The sequence below is a fragment of the Takifugu flavidus genome, chromosome 2 (genome assembly GCF_003711565.1).
Source record: "Takifugu flavidus isolate HTHZ2018 chromosome 2, ASM371156v2, whole genome shotgun sequence".
Taxonomy (NCBI): Eukaryota; Metazoa; Chordata; class Actinopteri; order Tetraodontiformes; family Tetraodontidae; genus Takifugu; species Takifugu flavidus.
In genome coordinates this window covers 10,152,627-10,179,087 of record NC_079521.1, presented here as the reverse complement: position 1 = coordinate 10,179,087, position 26,461 = coordinate 10,152,627, and the positions used below count along the sequence as shown (strand labels likewise).

Below are 26,461 nucleotides of genomic sequence, written 5' to 3'. Positions count from 1 at the left end.
TCTGACTCCCCCTTACACAATGCTTCAGCTAAGTTAACCTTCACCTCTGGAGGGGGAAGTGTCTTCTGCTTCTGAGCTTCCTTCCACAACTTTTTTATTGCATCCAATTCTCTTTCCCTGTCCTCTTCTTTCATGCCACTCACCACCTGATCAAGAGTCCACTTCCACTGTTCTTCCACAGACCGAGGATAGGGAGAACATTCTCCCTGATCCCAACACGCTTTACCACATTCCAGTTCCATCTTTAACTATGCTCCCAAGTGAGATTGAATGTGAATGACTCCAACGGTCAACTCAATGCCTCAGTGAAACAAGCTTCTAGATCAAACGTCTTTGATCCGGTTCCACTCTGGGGGTTAATTCCCAAGGACAAAGAGCCTTTTAATTCACGTTCACTCTGGCACTTTCCAACCCACACAAAAACACAAATCTCGGGCGTCGGGAGTGTCCGTCCCGTCAACTGCGCTCCGAGTCCCAACCCAAATTTTTGATATACAGTGCACTGCATACAGCAATACAGCACTGTACTAGTTACGGTTTACTCTAACCGTAATTCCCTGTTTTTTTCAACAGTACTTCCCTGTTTTTCAACAGTACTTCCCTGTTTTTCAACAGTACTTCCCTGTTTTTCAACAGTACTTCCCTGTTTTTTCAATATTTTTATATTTGTATCTGGAATTTATAACTAGGACACTTCAATTGACAGTGACAACAAATCTTTTGGAAATTGCCAATGTGCAGAGCTTTTGATTAAACAGGTGTCTGCTTACCTTTTATTAGGGATCCCTTTGTCGTCAGTTGTCTTCCGAAGTGACCATTGTTGAATTCTTTGCCTCAGATGACTTCTCTGTCTTCATCACGTCGGGGTCACCAAATTGTTGGATTGCAGTACCTCTCGTGTGTCACTGCCAATCCGCGTGTTCTTTAAATGAAGACTTCAAGTAAACAAATGTCAATTTCAAAATGTATTTAGCAAACAGATGTATTTAGCAAACAAATGTATTTAGCAAACAAATGTATTTAGCAAACAGAATCAATTCAAGATACAAATATTACAGAGCTCTGGGCCAGTTCATAACCCTAGCAACAACAAAGTCAATTGTCAGGGCATGAAGTCTGACGACCTAACTATCCCTTGACCCAGTCTTATATAGAAAGATATATGTAAATTATTGATGCTAATTCAGTCCAATCCAGTCCTTCTTCTTGGATGACCCCATCTTCTTCTTCCAGCCTCCTTTGGTGTTGGTGTGGTCCTTCTTGTCCATTATCTTCTCCAGATGGCCAGGTCCGAAGTCATATTCCTGCCAAGGAACTTATCAACACCAGTAAACTACGTTGTCATGTTTTACGATGGGGATCTACCATTTCCTGCCTGGCTGGCTCCAACTGTCTGACCAGTATTCAGGTCAAGGAAGGGTCAACTGACTTGCTTATGTGTATTCCTACTAAAGAGTATATAGTATTCCTAACTTCTAAACTAACTGTAACATAAAACAAAACATATAGTATAACACATGCTAATAAGATAAAATAATTCTCTTCAATCATAACCGACCTTCTCCCAGTAATCTAGTAAAGACATTCGGACAGTGAAGGAGTAGAAAACCACAATAAAGCTGATTTCTGACTCTGTTGAAGGTTAATGAGATGGATTTGTGACTCATTCTTCCATCTTTGGAGAACTTCTTGTTGTTAAGACCTTCTATTGTGGTACTCCCTTTTACTTTTGGGGGCGGGGCTGCAGTGCAGAACATTTTCAGCTTTATTATTTATTCAATTTGAGACCAATAATTCTTCAAGTTGCTGAAGGTAGGAAGGAATAATACTAATTGCAGAGACTCTGTCGCTCACACACACTTGTTTTAGGAAGTAAACACACACATACAGACACATTGATTCCATGTGCTGGTGTGTGAAAGCCTGCAGCACATTAGATAAGAGGAGACATCTCTGAAAATAAACGTCTCTGTGAAGCACCACCTTCCTGCTGGGGCCTAATTTTAGTTTTCGCTGGGAGCTGATCCGGGAGACGAGTCGAGTCCCAGCACTCACGTATGATGACTCGGGTCTGTCACACAAACAGCAGAGGGAAATGATCTTTCTGTGACAAGCATCCCTTCTCTACACGTCAGCAGTGATCTGAGTGATTGGTTTCTGGAAACTGTCTTCACTCCTCCCAAATACGCTATATCACACAGTCTTTTAGAAAGCTGCTATTTGGCACCTGCCCACCAGGGGGCCCAGACATTTGTAGCCAGTCAGGGCATCAGCTCCCATCAGTCCTCCAATTAGGATAAAGCTGTATTACATGCATTTGTACAACAAGTCCTCCCATTTTTTTTACGTTTCTCCATGGTGATATTGTCTGTCTGATTTCCTGCCTGGTTTGTAGACAGATTAACTGTAGCATCAGTCATCAAACACAATCCTAAAATATTGCCACATCTGACATAACAGTTATTGCCTGTTTGAGTGGGTTAATTGGATTTGTTCAGTCGTCCTCTCGTGTCTGACTCACTGACTCAGATTAAAATATGACTTTAATTGTTTTTTAAAAATCTTTTTGGGATTAAGTTCACCTGATGACTAATTAAATACTTTGCTTCAGTAATTCCTAATTCCCCTTTCAGCAAAGAGGAAAATCAGGTTAGGCGACGTTGTCGTATCAACTTTACAGTATAACATGTGCGTGATTTTTGTTTAGAAACTGACTTTTGTGGTTAATAAAGACCTAATTTTTTGCAGTGTTGTTGCTTTATTGGAAAAAGTTAAAGAATGCCCAAATCCTTTGTGTATAGGTTACAAACTCAGTCATGTTCGTAGGTCCTGTTTCTGTATTTTACCCTTATCGAAGTGGATTCATTTTTTTCTTTTTTAAATGTGTGTTCACTCAGACATTAGAGCGTCACTCTGGTTGCTGCTCAAAGTGTTTTATTTCAAGATCATAACAAGCATCAGTTTGCCTAATTATTCATGTTAATTCTATTCTGCTGATCAGATTATGGTGAAAGACACAACAGAAAACAACAAACATCCTCAGCAGTAGAAAAACACCCACAGAAATGCTCCCAGAAAAGCAACAGATAATCCTCTTAAAAGTGTTGATGCTAGGCAGACGAAATTCTTTTGTCGCACTCGTGAGAGCGGAGGGTTCCTCTGCGTCCTTCCTGCATCCTCACTCTGTTTCCAAAAGGACAGAAGTGGACATTAACGCCGAGGCAGTTGTAGATAAGGACACTGCTGAGGTTGAGGGCAGAACGGACACTCACCACATTCGTACAGCCGGTTCACACGGTCGATGTCGTTCTGGCTCATCTCTCTGGCCTGGCCGAAGATCAGGTCGGGATTGCTCTTAGAGACAATAGTTTTCTGGCCGTTTTTGGAGAAGGCAGTGCTTCATGAGGAGAAAAAGAGCATCAAGAATAGGATCCCCACACACACACTTAAACTGCGTGTGTATTCACACACTCACTTGGAATACTGCATGACAGAGTTGAAGTCATACGGCGTATTCAAGTTGTTTGTCTGCTCGATCCTGAAGTTATTTTCCAAGCCTGTAAAGAGAGAGAAGAATGTCATAACGGGTTAAATGACCGGAGGGAAAACAATGAAAACACGAGCGTGTGTGTGGCCGCACAAACCTGGGAGGATGTTTTCAGTCAGGATTCGTACATACGAGTCCCGGTCAGAGCGCACTTGTTCGTGATGGAAGCCGAGAGCGTGGAGAACCTCATGCTGCACCACATCAAGGTACAAACAGCCATTGGCCTGCAGGGACACATCCTGTTCGTTCCCTTGACGACCAACGTAGGACCAGCAGCTGACACAAACAAACACACAATCCATTCATCAACTTCCCTGTTGAAACTCAAGGTCTTATTTTCATGAATATTTCTATAAATTTAAGTAAGCACAGGTTCATTATTGTTTTTCTTGTGTGTGTCCGTGCGTGAGATCCTACCCGGATCCAGAGAAGAAGTTGAGGTAGTCGCGGTGATGGTACTGCCTCCAAATGAAACGGATGCAGGTGGATTGGTGGAAGGTCAACAGTGCCGTAATGATGAGGTTTTGCTGTTCTCTGGCTGCGGTTGCACAAAAGCAATAAATGTTACATTAAAACACATTTATATCCAAAGAAGAAGGAAAATGTTCCTCGAAGATTAACCCGCCCAATCTGCTGCAACCTACAGTAGGATGAGGAGATTCTGACTGGCACGTAGACGTAACGTTGGGATTTGGGCCACTTGCAGCCCGCAGCGGCGCAGGGAGCCGCGTTCCTGCGCCATGACCTCCTGATGTCCCCGTGTTCCAGCGCCGTAGCTGCAGAACAACAAACACCGTTGATGGATCCTGACCGACTCTCCTCATTCCAACCACTTCAAATTAAAGGAAGATCTGACATTTCTTAAAACAGATAACACATTGCCACAAATCTGCCTTACTGGAGTTTTTGTTGACGTTCTCAATGACCATGGAGGTGTATGGGTCCTCTGGCTTATCTGCAGGCAGAGTCAGGTCATAACAGTCAGAACCAATTCCACTGAAAGCGTTCCCACCATCCAATTGAAGGTTTTTAACTCACCTGCAATTACATTCACACTGCGGGAGTCACCCTGAAGAGAAATGAAAACATGAGTTTTCAAATGTTTCGGTGGGTTTTAACAGATTTAAAGCACACTTTTAAACCAAGGCCACATGCAACGTTGGTGACACTCACTGTCGGAAGGGTCCCCAGGAAAAGGACCAAGAGGAAGCAGAAGAACGGGGTCATGATGGTGGCGTCCGAGCTGAAAACACAAAGTGTCGGTTTGGTCCAGATATGCTGAAGTGGTGAGATGCAGCAGGTTGCTCTGCTCGCTCTTTATAACCAGGTCATTGTGGGAGGGGCCACATTTTTGAAACGCTTCACTCGCATGCAAACCTCAGACAGAGTTTCTGGCATCCAAATGATGTAATCACAGTGTGACGCATCAGATTTTAATCAGCTCATCAATCACTTCATATAAAAACACTTTATTTCTACATGTGGGTTCGTCCCCCTGAAGATGTTGCAAAGTTGCAAAGAACTTCCCAAGCTAACGTTTTAAACCTCACATTTTTGAAGGTTGAATTTTTTGGAATTCCAAAAAAAATCTTCTTCTTCTGAAGTATTTGGTGCGATTGGTTTCTGAGCGAAAATAATCTTCTTCTAATGGTATAAATGTAGTTATAACTACCTAAACACTTTCACTCCTTTGTGCCATCAAGATGACTTAAAAGACATTAATCAAGAAGTTTTTTTACAACTTAATCTTTATTTTTATGAGTTGGTGATACATTTTACTTTAACAAGTAACTACTAACACATTCAAATTTGTTTTTAAAAAGTCCTTTTGTCATTTTGACCTGAACTCAGGATTCATTTGTCCTGAGTTCAGGTGAACACAATAGTTGTGTTCAATCACGCAATCAAAATCTATTTAAATGATCAAAAAAAAAATTCCACCTTTTTGAAATTTGGTACATTTTCAACCCCTGAAGAAGAGGTATAATAAAAGAGGAGAAAGTTAATTAGTCGCATCATTCATTCATTTACTCATTAATTCACTAGTCAGTAAAAAATAAAACAAGATTATTGTAAAGCTGAGTGAGGAGCCAGAGTTAAGACGTTTTTCTCTTTTTACTTTCGTAAGATTAGAGAACAAAAACCTTCATCTGTCAACATGGATTCAGCCAGCAGGAGGAAGAAAGGCTGTGAATGGATGACTCATGTTCTGTGACAACATATGGAGGCAAAAGGACCGACCAACGGAAGAATGCAGCTCTTTATTTAGCTTCATTATAGATAATCGTGGGAAAACAGATGAAGAAAACCAATTTAAACTGTTCTGATTAACAACCGCAAGCTCGATGCAGATGACAGTGGGACCGTGGTTATGAATATATTTGGTTTCTTTACATTTTAAAACACAAAAGGAGATTTACCACCCCCCCTCAAATAATGTCACGTTGATGCTTCTTATTTTGGGTGAATTATCGGCACCTGCAGAAGAAAGACAGGAAAGACAGATCTTGGTTTTGGACTGAGGGGGTCGGTCAGGAGGTGGTTGCAGGTTCCAGTCGTGGCCAATCTCAAATCAGTACCCTCTCTTGTTTGTGGTTCCAAATTGAATTGAAAGTGTCTATGTTTTTTGACATTCATCGGGAATATTATGTCATCACTGGAACAAGAAACCCACAGCACGAGTCCACACAAGGGTCACGAGTCAACAAAAGGAGGCTTTAAGAAACTTTTCAAGGTTCTCTGTCATACTTAAGTTCCACAAACAAGGTGCTAAAACGCACCGGTGAGAATGAGAACGCCTCATCACATTTGTCAGGCTGTCAGTTATGAAACACAAACCAGCTTAACTCGGGGTTTGTATCAGACCCCATTGCGTAATATGATGTGAGATTTGAATGTTTTTAAATGACTTTCTGATTGTGTTTGCTAAGCTTTTAAATTTGATTGTTTTCTTTTAGCTTTGCTGCTAAAGGTCACCTCTTCGACAGTCGTCTGAACATAAGTAGAGGATAATGAGTGAATTATCTCACGATGCGGGTGGAGGAGAGTGTGGTGTGGTTGCATCCCTGTCGGTGTTACTGTACTTATGTTGTTGATGAGATAACATAGGATTTATGTCATAAGACACAGCTTAACTGTCCATTTCAACAGAGTTTCACAATTATGGGTTCTGTTGTCAGTCAAGAACTCTCTGTACACACACTAATCCCTGTATTTCTATCTCTGCAAGGACATAATTTATTCCCCAGGGCAGAACCTAACCCTAAATGTTCCAGCTATCTCCCTAACCCTGACCCTAACCTAAACCCAATTCTAAAATCCACCCTAAAACCACATCTTCACCCTCAAACAGCAGTCTGACATTCTGGGGACCAGCCAAAATGTCCTCACTTCCCAACAATGTCCTCACTCTGGTAGTGGAATGCAGAACACACACACACCATACTGTCCATTCACATAGAAAGGAGAACCTGTGCGACATGTATGATTGTAAATATAGATCCTGTATTTCTGTTTTTGTAAAGGCTTCCGGTGTTTCACCCTCAAATTTAGCTAAAATATCCATTCCCATCATAACCAGTCAAATTATCCTCTATATTCCAGTACAACCAGTCTATGTATCCACTCTGTCACAGTATAACCAGTCTATTCTTTAGAATTAATGTTTTAAACATTATTTGTTGTGAATTCTTTCAGACACAAACAATGTCATGGATTTAAAAACACTAAAGTGTCAGATCTGCAAACAAACTGGGACCATCAAATAAATGTGCCCGTTTCCAGTGGTGTTTGTGTTGGTTCTTCCTACGTGTGCACGTGTCCATTAGACACAGCAGTCGTGGACTTTGTCAGGGTTCCGCAGAGCCATTTGCGTGCCGATCCGCTCCCACTCTTGAAATTCTATTTCGACGTGTTGGCGGCAGCACACAGAGCACGCTGGCTTATGGAGACGCGGCTCCCAGGATGCACCAGAGCGGCGACGCCTGCCAGCAAACCGAAGGGCCAAGAACTGCAAAAAACAAACTGCTCATTTAAATATGAGTGAACAACAGACGGCACGATGTGAATGAGCTTATAAGAGGAGACGTGATAGGATGAATATCAATTTGAGAGAATTATATACCCCCCCGCACACATACTCCTCTTACCCCCATCCTCTCACACACCCCACCACCCTCCTACCCCCCACCCCCCCCGAGATGTGATAATGAGTCATAGAAGGAGGAAGCTGCCAGCTCTGCCTTCAAATAACAGAGTCCGGTGCAAGCGCTCCTCCCACCCTGTTAACATGAACACACACACACACATACGTGTTCCCAAATTCTAACCTGGCCCTTTAAACACACCTCTGAAATTGTGAGCCAAAATTTCTTCACTTTGCTTGTGAAATATATCTTCTAGTTCTCCCTCTGTGGCACACACACACACACACCCCATTGCGGGGACACTGTTGTTGAAATGCACACTGAACCAACCGTCCTCTGTCCACAAGGAGCTTGAAGCTCCTGTGGTTTGTTTTGGAATTCCCTGTTGGAATCCTTCCGGGGCAGCTTTCTCAGCTGTGGGGGAACCACAGATGGAAAAATCTGAGTACGACATTCAAATCAGCTCAAATTACGACCTCAAACAGCAGGAGGAATTCACAATGACATCACGTCCGTACTTATTTCGCTCAGAAACCGATCGCACCGAATACGTCAGGCCAGTGCCAGGCGGATGTTTGACCTTTTCCAGTGCAACACACTGCCAATTAAAGGCAGCAAAATGAAGGGAACACAGAAGGAACAAAGTCTGGCTGCTTTTTTTAAAAACACCTCACGTGTTCTTCTATGACAACGGTCGACTCAATAAAGGAGAGAAAAACAAAGAGATGAAGGAGCCGATGCTGACTAGAGATGCGTACACTCCATCAGGACTGATTCTGGGTGGTGCTGGAGGTGTCTACCCACCGCCTGTGGTCAACTCCACATCTTCATCTCATGCTCATATCAGCCCACCTTTAATTTATACATCTAGAAGTCTAAGCATTGAATCAGGTGCAGTATACAGACTCAGATGTTGTATACAGAAGCTTTTTCTGGTTCCTCAAGCCCCCACCGATCACGCAAGCTCATTGCTTTAACAGGTCCGTTCTAGTGATCCAGGCTGCACCTCCTGTGGGTGATGCAGCCGCAAAGAAAGTGACTGAAGAAAGATGCTGATGGAAGAAGATCAAGGCTGATGAATGAAAAGAAAACAACCAAGTGATGGGGAAAAGAGCAAAAAAGGGCAGGCTGGTGGGAAAGAACAATATGGGAAACGGAGGGGGTGGGCAGACAGCCGGAGAGAGAGGAGAGACGGAGCAAGAGAGGGAGAGGGAGAGGGAGTGAGGAAGAAGGGGAGGATTTTCCAGCAGCGCTACTGTTGACAGAAGTTTCATCTCAGCCGTCACACAAGCAGAAGAGAAGATACCTCACACACACCACAGTCAGGTAAGACAACACTTCTTCCTCTTCCTCTTATTCACCTCTCTGGGAGGCTTCTGGATGTCTGAACGCACCAGCGTGACGCTCGGGTGAGAACGTGTCAACTTGCTGCTCAGGCTGAACCGTGGCATCATTCAGGAGGCTTGTCATGCCCTGAGGGCACATGAGGAGGACAGCCCGCAGCTCCACCACAACTCAGAAAACTGAAACGATCTGCGTGCGCGCGCTTGTGTGTGTGTGTGTGTGTGTGTGTGTGTGTGTGTGTGTGTGTGTGTGTGTGTGTGTGTGTGTGTGTGTGTGTGTGTGTGTGCGTGTGTGTGTGTGTGTGTGTGTGCTTTTAGCAGTTATGGCTCGTGTGAGCAGCATGCATTATTTATCGGCACTGATCTCCCGAAGAAGCAATACCTCTACATCGGCGGGGGAGGGGGGTGCACACAGTGTGATATATTCAGAGCGTTAATATCATGTGACTGTGTGCTGCACAAGCAGAGAGAAAACTGACAACCTGCACCTTTTTTCATTACGTGCGGTTGAGCTGTGCTCACTTCAGTCTTTTGGCAAACACTGCCGACGGCTGCCGATGGTACGTATAGATGTCCTGTGGTTTATCCTCCATCATTTGTGCCGCAGCAGCAGATGAGCCCATGAGCTCCTCTCAGGAGGTCGACTCCTTTTGTCTGCAGATACTCCGGATCTTTATCTGCATCAGTGTTAACGCTGTTGCTACTGCAGGAGATAGGCTGCATAGTACACACCTCTAAGACTTGTTATCTTTATGTTTTTCTACTGTGTGTGTGTGTGTGTGTTGTGTGTGTGTGTGTGTGTGTGTGTGTGTGTGTGTGTAGGTGTTCTTGTACTTGCTGAGTACCAAAATACTCATTCTACTACTGAAATGAGGACATTTTTTGGGAATTGAGGGCATTTTGGCTGGTCCACAACTTCAAAGGACTGTTTGAGGGTCATGTCCGTTGAGGTTACAAATGGAGTTAGGTGTGTAATTGTGATGGTCCTGGTTAGGGTAAGGAGCTGGGAAATGCATTACGCCTATAAAAGTCCTCACAAAGATAGAAGTGCAAGGATGTATATGTGTGTTCTGCTCTTTTTATTGAATTCTGCAGCTCCCAACATGCAGAAACTGTCCATTTTGAGCCAGTTAATTTGGCCCGTTCGACACGGATTTCACACCTCAGTGAGGAGCACTCAGCACCCGTGTCTGACTATCTATTTGTCTGAATACTAGCAGCTTCGTGACCATAGATATTCTGGATTTTCCTGGACCCAAAAGCTTCTTAAAAACATTTAAAAAAAGAATCCAAGACTAAACGTTCGTCTTGTCCGTGTACACGGTGTGGCTGTTACTGTGGGTAGACAGGTGTATCTTATATGTCTGGCAAATGAATGGATTTTCCACACAAGCGTAAGCTCTTCAATCTGTGGCCGGGTCATTTAATAAAGGGGACATCTGTGCAGCCACGCTCATCAGGAAACAGCAGCACCTGCACATCCCTTATGCTGCACATATGCTGGAGATTTGCATCTCGACCCAGAACAAAATGAAACTCATCTTCAGACTCCAAACCAGATTAACAGGCTGGTCAATATGAAAGGGAACCAGAGCAGAAAGATTTTAAGGTGGTGTAGGAGGAGGAGGAGGAGGGCTGGACCACTGTACAGTGTTTTTCCTGGTCCAGATCCACTTTAAATAAAATGTATATATGTGCCCACCACAGTCACAATCTGACTACGTTTTTCTACTCGTTAGATGGAGTCTTCCTCCTCGAGAGAATTCTGAGCTCTTCTTACAACTGAGATCATAAATATGTAAGAATCCCTCCCTGCGTAACAATTCTGATTCACTAACTTTATTTTAACATTAGACAGCAGAAGAGACGAGCTGTCACACTGAAGGATTAGAGGATTATACACGTTGCAGGATTAGAATTTTTAGGTTAAAATTAGACAAAAAAAAAAAACTTGGTATGTAATAGAATTACAGTTTCATTGTTGAGAATTGAGAATAAATTGCTGCAGCAACACCTGAGGTTCTTTTGTTTTCAGTCCTGGATGCCTGTAGATGTAGACGTTTGGATGTCCATCTTTGTGTGCCACACTTCGCTGCAGAGCAACACATTTGAGAAAAGTTCCGCCCAGTACTAGGTGCCGACTTTGTGACTAACCTGCTGTCAGGTTGCTGAAAATGCGCTCGTGTAAAGCAGAACGTAGGCTGCTTATAGCCCTGATCACACCTCTGCAGGCAACATCCAGAATTTATTTTTTCAACTGCAGCAAACCTTAAAAATACAACATCGTCGAGGTGTCGTGAGCAGAGCTGCTGAGTGAAAACTGCACGAGTGTGAGAGCTCTGAAGTGGTGCTATTTTTGAAATTCCAGTTCACACCTTGAGTTTCAGTGTATTCTGTGTCATAAAAGGAGCTTGAGCCGAGAAACATGACAGCGCTGCAGCCGAGGATGTCTTGGAGTCATCATCTCATAATCCCTCTGTTGCTGCTTCTTATCCGTCTCCAGCAACATCCTGAAAACTCGTGGCTCCATAAACAGCTCACTCTTGTGCGAAAGAAACAACTCTTCTGGTCTGACATTTTTCCCTGGAAGTTCACTGTGCAGACATCATGCTGACAGCCAGACTTCTCTGCCTGTCCCCAGATGAGATGTCCCCAAACTTCAAGCACCATGAGAATCTCCAGAGATCCTCTCCAGACCAATCACAGCAGGCCTCTGTAAAATAGCCCAGATGATGCAAAAATCTGTAAAAAAAAAAAAAACAAAAAAACACTTAACATATTTTTTTTTAATTTAGCACAAAAAAGCAATAGGAAAACTAATTTTTCCCCAAAAAAAAAACTGGTTCAGTTGGAGCATCAGTACCAAATATACTCCTTTAATTGCATTGTGACACCGAGCCAGATAAAATTACTGCAGTGTTTTTTTTTCCTTTCAAAGTTTAATTTGAAACCTTCTTTTGTTCAGCTCAGCACAGAATATTGGTAAATACACAGATAAGGAGCAGCAGACACCAGCTCCCTACATGTTCTCCGGCAGGTCCCGGTGGCCACTGAGCATCTATGTGATGGGATTCCTGAAGCTGACAGTCCTGACTCGTGTCTCAACCCTTTGCCTACTCTTTTGTATTCCTTCTTCATGTGCTGCTCTCCATCTTCCGGGTCCCCTGGCTGGGCTTGTGTCTCCAGCCGGGCAGACAGCTGACAGGTTGGCGACGCGTCTGGAGCATGAGAGGCTGCTCAGGGAGCGAGGAAGAGCAGGGAAGGGGAACTAATGAGGGAGCGAGCAGCAGCAGGGGTCTGTCACTGCGCCTCCAGATAAAAGCTCACCCGAGTCCCTTTGATTTCTGTCCAGAGTGACCAGGTCGCTCCGTCTCCAGTCTGTGGCAGCCGGGGGGGTTGCTTGTTAGCTATGTGTTTTTGTTTCCTCTATTTTGAAAAGACAAACCAAACCAAAATAATTGCGAGTTCTCGACAAAGAACAATATAAACCTGGCTTTTATTGTCAGATTTGTAGTGTTCTCCTGGGACTAGTACTGGAACCAGTGCTGGTCCCAGCAGCACCAACTCCGGGATGATTCTGCACTGTTGAAGGACATAAGAGGGAAGATTTCATGAGTGCAAATCAACATGGAATGGCTCACAGGACTGGGCCAAAACAATGCCAGAAGAGTTCCGTCAGCATCATGGAGACCGTACTGTTTTGCACCTATTTTATGGTGCGTGTGGATGGAAGCAGTATCGATCTCCTGGTGTTTGTGTGAAATTGATCGGAGGAGGTGAACCAGCCTGCCTCCATGCAGAGGACAATAATCCTCGGGATGTTTTCAGGTTGTAATCAGTCACACCGGCCACTGACAGAAACAGGTAAAACGTTTATTGATTTTCTTTCTCTCTCAAAGTAGCAACACTCAATAGATCAGAAAGAACCTGCTGCGGGGGTTTGAACGTACATGAGTGAACTACGAGGCTCTGCAGCCAAGCTGATTTAAGTGGACTAATAGTATCGTCACATTTCAATATTTACACCCAAAACGTCAGGAACGGTCGCACCAATGTGAAGAATTAGCAAACAGCCTCTTTACCTGCCCGGTAACAGGCAATGCTCTGTTGCTACGAAACAATTTCAATGAACAAAATGGATCAAGGTCATGCAGAAGATTGTTGAAATTCAGGATAAAAGCATGAGGAAAATGGCTGCATGGTGGAATTTGACAGAAGAAAAGTGCAGCTTCTCTTAATTTGGTTTGGAGATTTTTTCGGTTTAAAATCTTTTTGCACATTGACTCTGCGTTTCTGTGTTATGGGTTTAGTCCACAGATCTGCAGTTTAGATCTCTTCCAAAGTGAAAAACTCAAAGTTAAGAGCATATTATTGGACAATCAAGCGTTCCAGCTGAATTCACACCCTGAGGGCTCATGTCTCCAGGTCCAGCTTACTGCTTCTGTCTGCAGAGCCGGAGACAGCAGCAGCTCCGAGTCCCTATGATCAGGTTTGAATTGAGCTGCTGCGCTGAGACCAGCAGCAAGAGGATGAGTTTATTATGTCTGTGTTGTTTATTTTCTTTTCTCACATGTATTTTACCTCCCATCATATCACATTTCCTCAGTAATTCGACTAATTTACCTACAAACATCCATTTTCACAACTCAAAGGCCTTTAATAGCTTATATTAACATTTATTGAACCAATTACCAATATTCTTTTTGTTTTAACAAAGAATTTAAAATATGACTAAATGGAAAAATTTTCCTTGTAACTCAGAGGTGCAACTTTCTCTTCGTACTTGATATTTTATTATTATGAAATTATTAAATACATCTCATCTAAGAAAAAAAAAAGAAAGAGGGCTGAACGCCGTCTGAAAATGAAAGCATCGCTTTCATGATACCATCTGACAGCTCAGTAGATACCAGGAGAGGGGAAAATGTGCATCTCAATAAGAAATCGCTGCCGTCAAATCCTGCTTTAATCAGCGCTGATCAATTGTTGCCAGATCTGCTGCAGGCTGTACGTTTTGATGAGGAGATATCTCTGATGAATCTATTGTTTGGAGGGGAGAACCCCCCCCCCAACACACACAGCCCTCCAAACCTCCCCCTTTTTTGTTGTAAGGAGATGAGCAGGGCTTGGCCTTGAGCCGCCCCTTCACAATGCACGTTTGTCTGAGCTCATGAATCAAAAGATGAATCATCGCATGTGTCGGTGTCCGTGTGTAAACTGGGATTTGTGTCTTTGATATTGAGCTTGCCCGGAAGGACAAGAAGCACGTTGGACAACATCAACATTGACTTGAGCCGTTTATCAAATCTAAATGTTTTAGTATAACTGCGCATCCGTAAAGAAAACAGCACGAACAAATGCAATTAGTGACACAGACGACCCTGGGTTAGCAAAGAAACTGAAATTTCATTTAGACACCGCTAATAATTCCTCACCGGAATCTATAAAGTTTTACATTTCAGTGCTTTAGTTTGTTTGGCAACACCGGGAGCACACAGGAAGTAGAATGAGGCACTTTTCAAAAGTCGTGCTAGTGCTTTGACCTTTGTTGTTTGATTTTTTTGACACGGGTAATTTCTTTGTAGTCATTTAGTTGTCATCAGTCGCTGCCCAAGTATGCTTCCAAAAACCGCACCTGTGAATTGAGAAATTCGCCTCAGTGTCTTAGCTTGTTGCTGCTCAAACAGTTGATAACAAAACAATGAGCTGATCCGCCACCGAGCTTCCACCTGAACCACCCAGCCCACTGCTGCTGCAAACTCCTGTGTTTTAGCTGTGAAATGGTGGCAGGAGTGAAGGTTAAGCCTCCTCCTGAGACCCGCAGATGTTCCTCTGCAGGAGGAGGCTCTCAGAGAAGAAGGGGAGGAATGATCCTCAGCTATCTCAGCACGTGCACACACACATATTGTTGGAACTCTGCATCGACTTCATCCTCAAATACCCCAGAATCTAGACAATTTCAGTCCACTCCAGCCAACCTTGATTCATATCACAAAATGTAACCAGGAGCTCAGGTCATGTTCCTCCTTTTGCCACACGGTTCTTCCATTTTTGCATTTTTCCCCTGTCCATTTCCTCTCTCTCATCTCAATCATCAGTTATTGATCTGTCTCCAGGGGGGAGAAACCAACCCCAACCTCTATTTTTAGACATACAGCCAAGAGCTCAAACACAACCTGGAATATGGGCGTAGATTCTCTGAGATGATGGTTAATTTGGTCACAGCAGATTAAAGATGGGGTCTGTAAGATATCATTTTTGATGTTCAGCTGAAGGGAAATGCAGAGAAAAAAACAATTAATTAAAAAAAATCATGAAGGTCAACCTAAAAATAAGGCTGGTTTTGAAATCCTGCTGACCTTTTGGAGACAGGAGCTTTTCTGAGGACACAAACAGCTGATGTTGTGTGCAGATATGTCGATTCTTTCTTTTTCTTTGAAAGGCGCGTCAGCCGTTTCAGCTGAAACGCTCAAATTCTGCCTGTCAAGCACTGTTAGGATCAAGGTCCTGGAGATTTCAGAGCAACTGTTTTTAGCATTAAGCCCAGACAAGCCAAGACATTTCCAATACCTCACGTTTAAAGCCCCTCCCCCCACATTCACCTCAGATTACCAATAATGGACCTGTATTATCACAGAAAAGTGATTTCATTTTTACTGAAGTGGACCTGTAACACGCTCGCGCACTGGTTGGTTGTTTGATTTGGCTGAGACGGGACATTTGTAAAGCAAGTCTGCTTAGACCTTATCCTCCCTCAGACATCTCAGCCCTTTTCAGCATCGTCAGACATTACCTGGCAGATTCGTGGGGATTTAACTTCAAGTGAATCGTCCCACCAGGGTCACTGAGGCGTGGCCCCTTAATCAAGGAATCATGTGGGAATCTCAGGTTTATTCCATAGATTTTACCAGGCAGGAAGTGCTTCCTTGTCTGAACCTGGGATCCCACGTTCTTTGGAGCAAGTGTTTTCTACCTGGTAGGACAGAAAACCTGACCCATCTGTGGTCCTCAAGGACTAGATTTGGGCACCCCTGTGAAACTCTTTGACATTGTTACACACTGTTGGACTGTGATGAAACCCAGAACCATAAAAAAGGAGAAGATGGGATTTAGGGAATGGCTTCTGGCATCCAGCTGTGATTGTATGAGAACTGCAACTGGATTGGGAGTGGGGGCTGCTAGATGATTTGGATAATCATATAATATGACACAAGTGGATTCTGAGCTTGCTCTTCATTACAATTAAAGATCAATCAACAAAGCATTGATTTGCAGTTCTGGTCTAAATTATGTTTAAGTTCATTCTTGTGTTAACTTAAGTGGGATTTAAGAGGAACAAATCTCTACGTCAATGTTCAGATGTGGGTCTAATTCCTCATCAGTGGGAGCTGCGTGCATTCACGTCTTGGGGTTGTTTGCCCAAACTGTCCGTTTGTTTGGACATCTGGCAGCTGAAGCAACAGTTAATCCTCAGCAACAACAAGGAGGATTTGCACTGATTCATGAGACGTTCATGCATGGAAAACATCTTTGCAATGTTGGAAAGTCTTACGTCTGATCCTGCACCTTTCTACGTGGGGACCTACGTCTTATCACCCTCCCCTCCGTTAGCAGCACCCTCCACCTTCTGGCGGAACAGGTTTCCTGAGGAATTGTCGAGAAGGTTTCTCAGATCGCAGTTTGTCGCCGCTTTTCACCTCATTTCTAAAATTGTCATTAGTAGGTTACATAAATGTTGAAAAATAATCAGCTTATATCTGTTTTAAAAGGAAGCGGAAGCTTTTTTTCTATTTTGTCAGAACTGAAAGTATGATGTTCTATTTTTAAGGAATAAACTGTGTGTTTGTAAATGCAAACGCTCACATTGTTGCTATTACTGAAACTCGTTTGCCGCTGCAGCATCAGGAGGGCGACATAAAACATTTAGGAATTTAAAAGTCATTTCAAGTAGATGAGATCACGGGGGCTCCATCTGTAGCTGATGACGCAATGCCTCATCCAGCAGCAGCTGGGGAAAGGTGTGGACTCCAGGGGGGGGGGGTTTCCTGTGCTTTTCCACTACCTGGCTGCAAATCCAAGATGGCAGCGCTCACACCAGGGTATTATTGTGTTAATATTGTGTTAATGTTGCTGAGAAAGATGCTTCCTTAGAAAGACTCCATTTAAATTCAAATCTTGCACATAACTTGTTTTTCTATGTTTGCCTGGACTAATTTCGCTCGGTGGTGTTGCTGCCGCCTGTGCTTACCTCCCGTGGGTGCTCATTACGGAAAAAGCTTGTTAGATCTATTCTTTCATTGCCGTTTGAACCTGAAGCTCTCGCCTGTCGACGCGACTATTTAAAACCTGCTGCCATCACGCAGACAAACCAACCCCGTCTCAGCCGCCACACAAACAAGCCTAATGGAAGTGCTGCATTGCCGATTGACTTTTCTTTCCAACGTAACTTTCATAGCAAGAAAAAAAAACACAGATTAATACGGAAAAGCTGCTGAGAACTGCTGCAACAGGCTTTGTTGCAGAATTCCTTTCTTCTGCCGTAACGGGAGAAATATTCTCACAAAAACCAGCATTTGGGCCTCTGAGCCCCCAGTGGAGAAAAACAACCTGCTATAATTAGTTCTCACTTAAAGACGCCGCCTTAGTATAAACATGCGTGAAGAGCCAGTTCCAACAGTAAATATCTTCAAGGCTTTGGCAGTCGTGCAGCACCGCCGACAGTTTAAAGACACAACAGAAACATCAGCAGCTCACAGGAGACGCTGGCTGGGCTGTTTTATTGTTTGGTGTTGATGAAGAGGAGGCTGCTGGCGGCAAACACTGCGATAAGCAGTGATTCACACGGGCAACTTAATCACCGCTTACAACGCAGAGGAATCTGACACACAAGCATGTACCTGAAGGCAACATCAGGACAGTTTCCCTCATGGGTCTTTTCTCAGCTCTGGCACATGATCAGTATAAGACTGAAGAGGTATATGTTGGCAGCGTGGTGCAAAACTGGAAATACCCCCCCAAAAAAAAAAAAAAAATCCACAAAAAGCTACCAGCTTTGACATTTTTCTGAAAAGAAATGCAGATGGTATGAAAAAGAAACATCTCAGCAGAGATTACTCCTCTCTGAACCACTTCAAGTCTTGAGCAGCAGATCCTCAAAGTTTTACCATCCAGAACCCATAAAATAAAGGTTTCTTGCACAAAATGTTTGATGCTCTGAATTTCAAACTCTTGGAGGACATCAAATAATTAGAGAACATCAGTGAATCGCAACAATTAAACCTTAACATCAGGCTGTAATCCACCTGTGTGAACCTTTTCAAACAAATCAGTTTTGATGTGAAAGTGCACAGGTTATGATTAAAGCGAGTGTCACACTGAGAAAGTGAGTAAAAAGCAGAGCCAATTCATTGATGAGAGAAGGTAAACTCACAGGTAAGATTTTATTTTTATCACGGGTCGGAATCGGAGCACCAGAGGAAATAAACACCCACTTGTGAAAAATTGAAAATAAAAGTCAACGAAACAAACAAACGCTAAATAGAGAGGGGGAAAGCCTGGAGGGGGTGTCAGGTTGAGCTAATCAGGAATCATGGGAAAATGGGAGAAGTTTGGGGAAAAACACTTGGATTCATGACTGAATAAATCAGGCAATATAAGAGTTAAAACAGTCACATGATAGGAAGGTTGTTGGTTTGATTCCAGATCAGGTCTTTATCAGGTGTTGGGACACACCACATTTGGGACGATTATGACTAGGGTTACTGGTTCAAATCCCTGCACCAGCAGGAGAGCAAAAGAGAGGCCCAAAGGTGGCTCCTTCTGTTCTGCCCATGGTGCAGTTCAAAACTGGAAGCTGGATCAAATGTTGTGGTTTTATGTTGTTTTCCTGCAGACATGATGCTGTTCCCAGCGAGCCTTCTGATTGGCCTGCTTTGTATGAGCCATGCAGGCGGTGCCCAGGCTTTCGCTCGCCTGCCGGATGATGTGGAGCTGCGCTCGGCTTTCTCTGTTGCGCGTACCAGCAGCATGGAGGGTGGGCCCAAGATGACGGTGACCTTTGACACCGTCTATGTCAACATCGGAGGGGATTTTGAGCCCAAAGCTGGCTTGTTTCGCTGCAGAATCCCCGGGGCCTACTACTTCTCCTTCACTGTGGGCAAGTTCCCTCACAAAGATCTTTCTGTGATGCTGATGAAGAACAGGAATGAAGTGCAGGCCATTGTCTATGAAGAGAATGCTGGAGAGGAGAGGAAGGTACGTGGCACTCGTCATCTAACGATCGGCTGGGTGGGATTAAAGTTATTCATCTGGTCTAACAAATCATGATAAAATAAGTCCAGTTTTTGAAGCTTTTTAGGCAAAGCCCTCGTCTTCATGGGATCAAATTAAAGACTGAATCAAAATAGTTTCAGAGTTTATGATGCATTTTTATTTAAATGTGGAATTTCAGTCAATCCTTTAAAAGTAACCAAATTTAAGAGGCCAGAATTTCAGTATAAATCTTTGACATTGTGAACAAAATTATTGCAAAAAGGGGGAAAATCCCACTTTATAGTTTTAGAGACTGAATGTTTAAAACAAATAAATGTTCTAGTCTCCTCATTTTAATTTACTGTAAATTTGATCTATTTCTAATAATCTCTGTCATTGTCCTTGTAGGTGTTCTAGTAATGTAGTATAAAAGGTTGACATCAGAAATCCCATTTGATATCAAATATTGGTCAGAATATGAAGATAAACAGTTTTTTAAACTGCTGAAACGTGCTAAAAGCGTCTGTTTTTAATGGTTTGAACTCAGCTAAACGAGCAGTGCCTGATCTCATCTCCCCGGTGATGATAGTGGTTCAGAGTTACTCATCTAAAACATTCTAACCTGAAAGAGCAAATCTTCCTGTGGAGAGAGCTGCCTGATTCCTGGCGGGCGCCAGCATTGAGTTTGGGTGGTGAAGCAGAAGGACGGAGGCGTCTGAGTAAACATCTGCTTCCTCCTTTAGGTGCAGAGCCAGAGCGTCATGCTGCAGCTGGATTTTGGCGACACCGTCTGGCTTCGTCTTCACGGTGACCCCCGCTACGCCCTCTACAGCAACACGGGCCACTACACCACCTTCAATGGTTACCTCATCTACCCGGATGTTTTTGGCTACCAGACTGAGCACCGCCACAGCCGTCCTGCCCCGCAAGACAGCATCCTCCAAGACAAGGCCAATGAGCACGCCGCAGTGGAGGACGGTGTGTTGGCCCAGAGAGAGGATGAGGAGGAAGAGGAGGAGGCCAGTGATGAGGATGACCAGAGGTCTGCCTTCTCTGTAGGACGGACCCAGAGCATTGTGGGGGTAGACCAAGTGGGCTTACCTCATCACCAACCGGTCAGCTTCGACACGGCATTTGTCAACATCGGGGAAGACTTCAACGTGACCGAGGGCATGTTCACCTGCCGCGTTCCAGGCGCGTATTACTTCTCTTTCAATGTGGGCAAGATGCCTCAGAAAACGCTCTCCGTCAAGCTGATGAAGAACCACCTGGAGGTGCAGGCGATGATCTATGATGACAGCCAGGGAGAGAAAGCTCTCCAGAGCCAGAGCTTGATGCTGTCGCTGAAACCTGGAGACACAGTCTGGCTCTACTCCCACCAGAGGGATGGCTTTGGCGCCTACAGCAACCATGCCAAGTACATAACTTTTACTGGCTTCCTGGTGTATCCAGACTTCCCCACAGCTCCCACTAACCACTCGTATGCCGACAAGAAACCCTAGCTGTGACGCGTGAGCTGGAGACTGTGGGAGGAATTCATGCAAAGGAAAGTTTCTGGGCCACCACAACAGCAGTTTCCCACATGGAATTGCATCATGGCTCTATAAGGGTTTCTAGTTCTAATGAATTCCTTATCTCAGACTGGCAGCATCTCTTCAGTTTCCAGCTAATGGCTTCCCAGGAGGAAAAAAATGCAAACTACTCAAAGATTTCATTCCATAATGTAAACTCCGTGGTTACCTTCTCACCTCTGTGTCCTCCAGACTTGCATCTCAACAACAACGACGAGTCCTCTCCCAGTACTTCTGTGTTTTGTGCGGCTGCACCCGCTCCCATTGCTGCATGACTGAAGTATTTTATATTCAAGTGAAGATGTTATCGAGAATGACGGGCAGCTTTACGCCTCTTTCAGATGTAGCATACTCGACTCACACAGAGACAGACAGCCGAGGCATCGCCGTGGTCCACAAGTGAAGCAACGACATGTTAAAATGACCATATTTAACTTGTGCCGCAGGTTTGTAAGTGGGAGTCGGCACCGCGGGAGCAAAAAGAGTACAGCTGTCAAGCACGATGTCGCTCCCTCGATCTGAAATTAACTCCCGATTAAGAGTATGAAGGATATATTTGAGGCGACCGCTTCTGAGTCCTGCCTGCAGTGGTGGCGATGGGGGGGCTCATTTTATGACTGCTGAAGATAATTAAGATGCTTTGGCTCCTCTTCTGTGAAGCTCTGATATTCACTCTGCTGAATCATGGCACTTACAGGAAAAGAAACTAAAGTAGAAGAGGAATCTGTTATCTTAGTTGTGTATTGTTGGCTGTCTTGAAGGTCGTGTTCGTTATACTCGACTTGATGTTTCTGCTTGTACAGACGATGTCACTACTTTCTCCGTGTCTTTGGCGGCATGTGAAAACCATAAGTGAGCAGTGTTGTCCGCTGTCAGTTGTCCCTTTTTTATTTATTTTTTGCTTTCACCCTGACATTCACAGAGGAAGATGAGGATGAGCGCATCGAACAGATGAACTTTTGAGGAGTGCAGACTGTGCCTCCACCCCAGCTGGTGGCCACATGCTGCTCATGGGCCAGCGGGGACTTGGGACCTTAATTTGATTTTTCTATTTCCAACGGCGTAGGATTCATTTCCTCAGATGCCGACCACTGTGGGGGGAACTGGATCGCTCCTTCAGGGCCACTTCAGCGTGCATGGCTGTTTAATTTCACGCCACCAGGAGAAAGATGATGCTGTTAGAGCTGCACAGGAATGTGAAGCGTGACCTCTCTGTGGCTAAATTGCTGTAGAGTAAGAAAAGATCGGAGTTCATAAACAGCAATTAAGTGATGCAAGCTGACCGGGTTTTTGGAACATTATGTACCACCAATTGGACTATGTTTTAAATGATTACTCTCTTATTATAAATGGAAGGTTCAACTGATTTTGCTGCTGTTTTTTTTTTTTGTTCAACAGATTTGTAAATCCAGTTCTGTATGGACTCCACGTTTGTTAGTCTTGACTTTAAGCCTGTTTCACCTCAAGGCTCAGGTTTTAGCAGCCCAGAATCCTGGTGTTTTAGTCTCATGCTCTTGTTTCCAGCCAAAGGTAAAAGCCTCTGCTCCAGTCCAAAAGTAAGAAAAGTAGTTTGGCACCAAGTTTTACCTCTGTAACATTTAATGAAACACAAGTACAAGAGTCCTTAAACTTTAGGCTGGGTAAAAAGGCCTGAAGGTGCCCAATACATCTGAAAATGTTTCTCTATTATTGATCCAACACAGCTCTAATGGACGTCACTTCCTGTTCTCTTTCTGCTGCGACACAACTTATTGTTTTTGTTGCCTATGCGTGGTGTTGTGAGTTATCAGGCTGAGCTAAAGCAGGTTGGACAGGAACCACACAGTTGCAAAGGTGAAGCAAATCACAAGAATAAGGTCGGAGAAAGTCCTAAAGCTGCCACGGTTCCCCTCTCAAAGTAAAGGTTTTAAGGGATCAGAACAGTATCGTTGCTCTCAGGCTACTGCCTGTGTGAAAACTAAGACTTGGAAAGTATTCTAGAAAAACACTAAAGCACTAAAGTGCAGCTGGTTGCTCTCAAACTGGAAGTGTGAGGATGATGTAGACTGTGTTTTTTGGCATCTTGGAAATGGTCTCACACCTTCATACGCTTCCATTTCAGCTCCTCATTGCTCATCAACAGCCGCCTGTCCTGCCTGACCTCTAAAACGCAGCCATTTTAGGGCTGCGAAGCACTAATTTGTTTTTCACAGTATGAGATGTTACAGTGAGCACATCTCATATTAGAAAATAACACATCAAAGTGAGACCCTCAGTGAATCGCTGGAGCCTGGAGACGGAACCAGTGGCCGGGTAAAAGATAAAACAAGAGAAACTGAGCAGAAGTGAAGAATTTATGTGATGTATGCATGTAACAGAATAAAATTGTTTAGACAGTTTCACAGTCCCTGTCAGCTACTTTAAATGAATTAACTAAATGAATTATCCGTATAGCAGTTATTGTTATTGACGTGGTGGATTTTCCTGATCCGTGCATCTTTGTTTCTGCTGAATTAAAAATTGTTGTGCACCTGGTTAAAAATATGGCTCTTTAAATAAGTCTACCAAATATGAGCTTTTCTGTTCCTCGTAATCACAAAATATTCAAACGCATTCTGGCGAGAACTTATTTTGTTGAGAATTTTTACATGTGAAATAAAGATGTTTTGAAAATTAAAGCATTGGTTGTACAGCGCCATCTGTTTGTAAGGAATCGAGGGTCATTAAACGCCTGAATCGTTTTTTCTGTTCCGATATAAGTAACATTGAAAATATAAAACCAGTTTAGTGGAATTTTGTTCTTTAATCCCAAAGTTTTAATTGTGCTCTTCTTTGAAGGTTCCAGGTGTAGGATTTTACTTTGCCTCATAAGTTGTTCCTCAAACCTCTTGACTTCAAACATTGTACAATTTATTTCCCTGATGACAAACTTCAATGTGGGACAGAAAAAAACAAAAAACAAAAAACAAAACACAATATATGAACAGGTCAGAAACTTGATCTGGTTTGGAATAAAACTCTGATGAAGTTCAGGTTTATCCACAAATTTAGGCTAAAAGATTTACAAAACCCAAGAATCCAGAAGATCTTTTTTTCAAGTTATTTTATTAGTATTTGTATTTACATAAATATTTCAGGTGTGGTTGTTCTGGTGACTAACAGACATGAACATGGTAATGACATCACTTTTTTTCGGGGGTCTCGCCGGCCTCCAGTTTGGGCGCAGCCTCTTTGGCCTCGCGATGTGCTGGGAAAACTTCCCAGGGTGTGTTCAGATCAAACTTCCTGAACTCCTGCGACAGCTCAAGGGGCTCAGCCACCACACGCTTCACCTCGTCATCATAACGCACCTGTAGAAACAGGACCAGCATTCGCTCAAATCAAAGACTACCGAAGGTAACAGAGACGAGACTTCAGTTAACAGAGATAAAGTGTAAAAAGTTCATTCTTTTAAGTTTGTTTTGGCCAACAAATCTCCATCCCAACACCGAGTATCAAAGCTCTTCAAGGCTTGGATCTAAATTTAGTGATGACCTGAAGATTTGTGCATTTTCTGAGCAAAAAATGTATCTTCTCTTTAACCACCAGCATTTTCACATCAATCTGAAAGTAATCAGATTCTCAGATTGAGAGAACTCACCTCTACGTATCCAGAGAGGGGGAAGTCCTTCCTGAAGGGATGACCTTCGAACCCGTAGTCTGTAAGGATGCGCCTCAGGTCTGGATGGTTAGCGAAGAACACACCAAACATGTCCCACACCTGAACGCACAAACAAAGACTCAATTCATCTCAACAAAACAGAATGAAAACACACCAACCTCAAGCTGGCCGCGCAGGCTCAAACTCACCTCCCTCTCATACCAGTTGGCAGCGATGTGGACTGGGACTGCCGAGTCCACGGGTGTCAGCTCATCCGTGTAGGTCTTGACACGAATACGAGAGTTATAGCGTAGTGACAGCAGGTTGTAAACGATCTGTAAATGATCAGAAAATAAGAAACAACGAACACCATTAGAAATAAATGCTAGCTGCTCCTTTACATCTTACACAGATTAACCCAGTCTCTACATTAATAATTCAATCTTACAAAAACAGCTAATCTGTATCCCTTTGAGCTGCTACTGTTGCCATGGTAACTGACATCAGCATTGTATTGAGCCAGGAGTTGCACCAAAGAAATCGGCACACATAAAAGCCCAGACAGGAATGTCAATGCTGCAACCACACTGAACCAATTCTCGTCTCACTTCTGAGGACTCCTGAAGGTTCAGTCAGATTGTAGGGGGCTTCTAATAACATATAAAAAACCCAATGAGCCTGTTTCAATGTGTGTGTTTGTGTATGCTTAAGAGAACCTCAAAGCGGTTCTGGCGTGTTGGGATGTCAACAGCAGTCAGATCAATCATGTTCCTGAACTGAGCATTGGTATGGTCCCTCAGGAAGGTCAGAACAGGTACGACTCCATCAGGATGGATCATCACCTCCAGCTCATCGTAGCAGGTCACCTGCAAACCACCAGTTAGTATGGGTTCATAAGCTGGCCATCTTACAATTAGTCAATGCCTTGTGAACACCCACAAAGTTGAAATTAACTTCAAAGTGATTAGAGGTTTTCTGATTCAAGAAGAGGGTGAAGAGAACGGACCTGGACCTGCTGGATATATTTTGGCATCATTTCGGAAACATACTCCCCAAATGCAGCCAGCTGTTTGTGAATGACAGCATCTTTGGGCCTGACAGTGGCTGCAGGAAGGACAGATAAATATATTAGTAAATGTCTTACACGTGGTCACAATAAATATGAATACAGAAAAGCATTATTACAACAACAACCAAAATAAACATCCCCAAAACCCTGCAGATTATTTAGGTCGCTTTGTGGGTTTGTCATATGTTGACAATATCTAAGTCAGAGAGGCAGAAATAATTACATATATCAAGGACCACAAACAATCTCAATAATGTGCTCCAAGGAAACCTTAAAGCGGACTTACGTTGAGTGTCAGATGTAGAGCTCTGCAGTCTTTTGTGCTGCTGGAGTACACACGAAGATCTTGCAACTATGAGAACATCGAAAGACCGTTCTTTAAAACCTTGCATAAGATATACGTTTCTGCATAAGGGAATCTACACAACTGATATCTAATAAACATGAATGACGGGGCATGGTACAAACGAAAGATTTTTACTTAAATATGGGCATTTTTTCCATGCATGTTGCTGAAATAACAAACTATTCTCTATCGCTGTGGTATGTTAGCTTTAGCTAGCTCGAAGGTCAAACCCGAGACGTTTGACTGCTGAATACGAAAAAAAAAGAATTCATCGGCAAGCAAGGGCAGTTATATCGAAGCAACTGTAAACAACAAGCATCGCCTGCCCTCCCATTGGAATATTTAGACGTTATACCGTTAATACTCCTTCCAAGACCCCCGCGGACAAACCGCACTAATGAGGCCGCCATCTTTGCGCCGGTGTGGCTCGTCTCCACAAGCAAAATTGTGTGCACTCTATCGCCACCTGGTGGATGGGAGGGGTACAACGTGTACAGTTATAAGCGCAATTACTATGAATACCTATTTATAATTACTACCGGAAATTAGGTCCTTATGAAATTAGTCTAG

General features: G+C 43.5%; 3 protein-coding genes across 4 annotated transcripts; 1 reads left to right on the top strand and 2 right to left on the bottom strand.

The window, feature by feature from the left end:
* Window positions 1-2,917: 2,917 nt before the first annotated feature.
* On the bottom strand, window positions 2,918-7,599 carry LOC130518923 (hatching enzyme 1.2-like). 2 transcript variants are annotated; one of them, XM_057021873.1, is made up of 10 exons: window positions 7,356-7,599; window positions 4,721-4,790; window positions 4,586-4,616; window positions 4,446-4,502; window positions 4,192-4,323; window positions 3,965-4,085; window positions 3,645-3,823; window positions 3,476-3,557; window positions 3,273-3,397; window positions 2,918-3,183 (listed from the first exon to the last, which is right to left on the bottom strand). In XM_057021873.1, exons 2-10 carry the CDS (start codon window positions 4,772-4,774, stop codon window positions 3,179-3,181), a joined length of 786 nt encoding a protein of 261 aa, XP_056877853.1. In that variant the 5' UTR covers window positions 4,775-4,790; window positions 7,356-7,599; the 3' UTR covers window positions 2,918-3,178. The 2 variants fall into 2 exon arrangements, with proteins under 2 accessions (XP_056877853.1, XP_056877842.1); XM_057021862.1 differs by lacking the exon at window positions 7,356-7,599 and having other exon boundaries at window positions 4,721-4,943.
* Window positions 7,600-8,861: 1,262 nt separating this feature from the next.
* On the top strand, window positions 8,862-23,514 carry c1qtnf4 (C1q and TNF related 4). The gene is made up of 3 exons (XM_057021678.1): window positions 8,862-9,018; window positions 18,928-19,289; window positions 20,030-23,514. The coding sequence occupies exons 2-3, from the start codon at window positions 18,930-18,932 to the stop codon at window positions 20,786-20,788; spliced, it is 1,119 nt and encodes a 372-aa protein (XP_056877658.1). The 5' UTR covers window positions 8,862-9,018; window positions 18,928-18,929; the 3' UTR covers window positions 20,789-23,514.
* Window positions 23,515-23,922: 408 nt separating this feature from the next.
* ndufs3 (NADH:ubiquinone oxidoreductase core subunit S3) lies at window positions 23,923-26,382 on the bottom strand. The gene is made up of 7 exons (XM_057021887.1): window positions 26,247-26,382; window positions 25,832-25,897; window positions 25,483-25,580; window positions 25,193-25,342; window positions 24,686-24,811; window positions 24,477-24,596; window positions 23,923-24,186 (listed from the first exon to the last, which is right to left on the bottom strand). Exons 1-7 carry the CDS (start codon window positions 26,299-26,301, stop codon window positions 24,019-24,021), a joined length of 783 nt encoding a protein of 260 aa, XP_056877867.1. The 5' UTR covers window positions 26,302-26,382; the 3' UTR covers window positions 23,923-24,018.
* Window positions 26,383-26,461: the final 79 nt, after the last annotated feature.

Coding starts and splice junctions, on each gene's coding strand:
- LOC130518923 (XM_057021873.1), bottom strand. CDS start 4,774: ATGACCCCGTTCTTCTGCTTCCTCTTGGTCCTTTTCCTGGGGACCCTT. Junction 4,086..4,191: donor CAGAATCTCCTCATCCTACT/GTAGGTTGCAGC, acceptor GTGCAACCGCAG/CCAGAGAACAGCAAAACCTC. Junction 3,398..3,475: donor TCTGTCATGCAGTATTCCAA/GTGAGTGTGTGA, acceptor CTCCTCATGAAG/CACTGCCTTCTCCAAAAACG.
- c1qtnf4 (XM_057021678.1), top strand. CDS start 18,930: ATGATGCTGTTCCCAGCGAGCCTTCTGATTGGCCTGCTTTGTATGAGC. Junction 19,290..20,029: donor ATGCTGGAGAGGAGAGGAAG/GTACGTGGCACT, acceptor TTCCTCCTTTAG/GTGCAGAGCCAGAGCGTCAT.
- ndufs3 (XM_057021887.1), bottom strand. CDS start 26,301: ATGGCGGCCTCATTAGTGCGGTTTGTCCGCGGGGGTCTTGGAAGGAGT. Junction 25,898..26,246: donor TCTTGGAAGGAGTATTAACG/GTATAACGTCTA, acceptor ATGTTCTCATAG/TTGCAAGATCTTCGTGTGTA. Junction 25,343..25,482: donor AATATATCCAGCAGGTCCAG/GTCCGTTCTCTT, acceptor GGTGGTTTGCAG/GTGACCTGCTACGATGAGCT.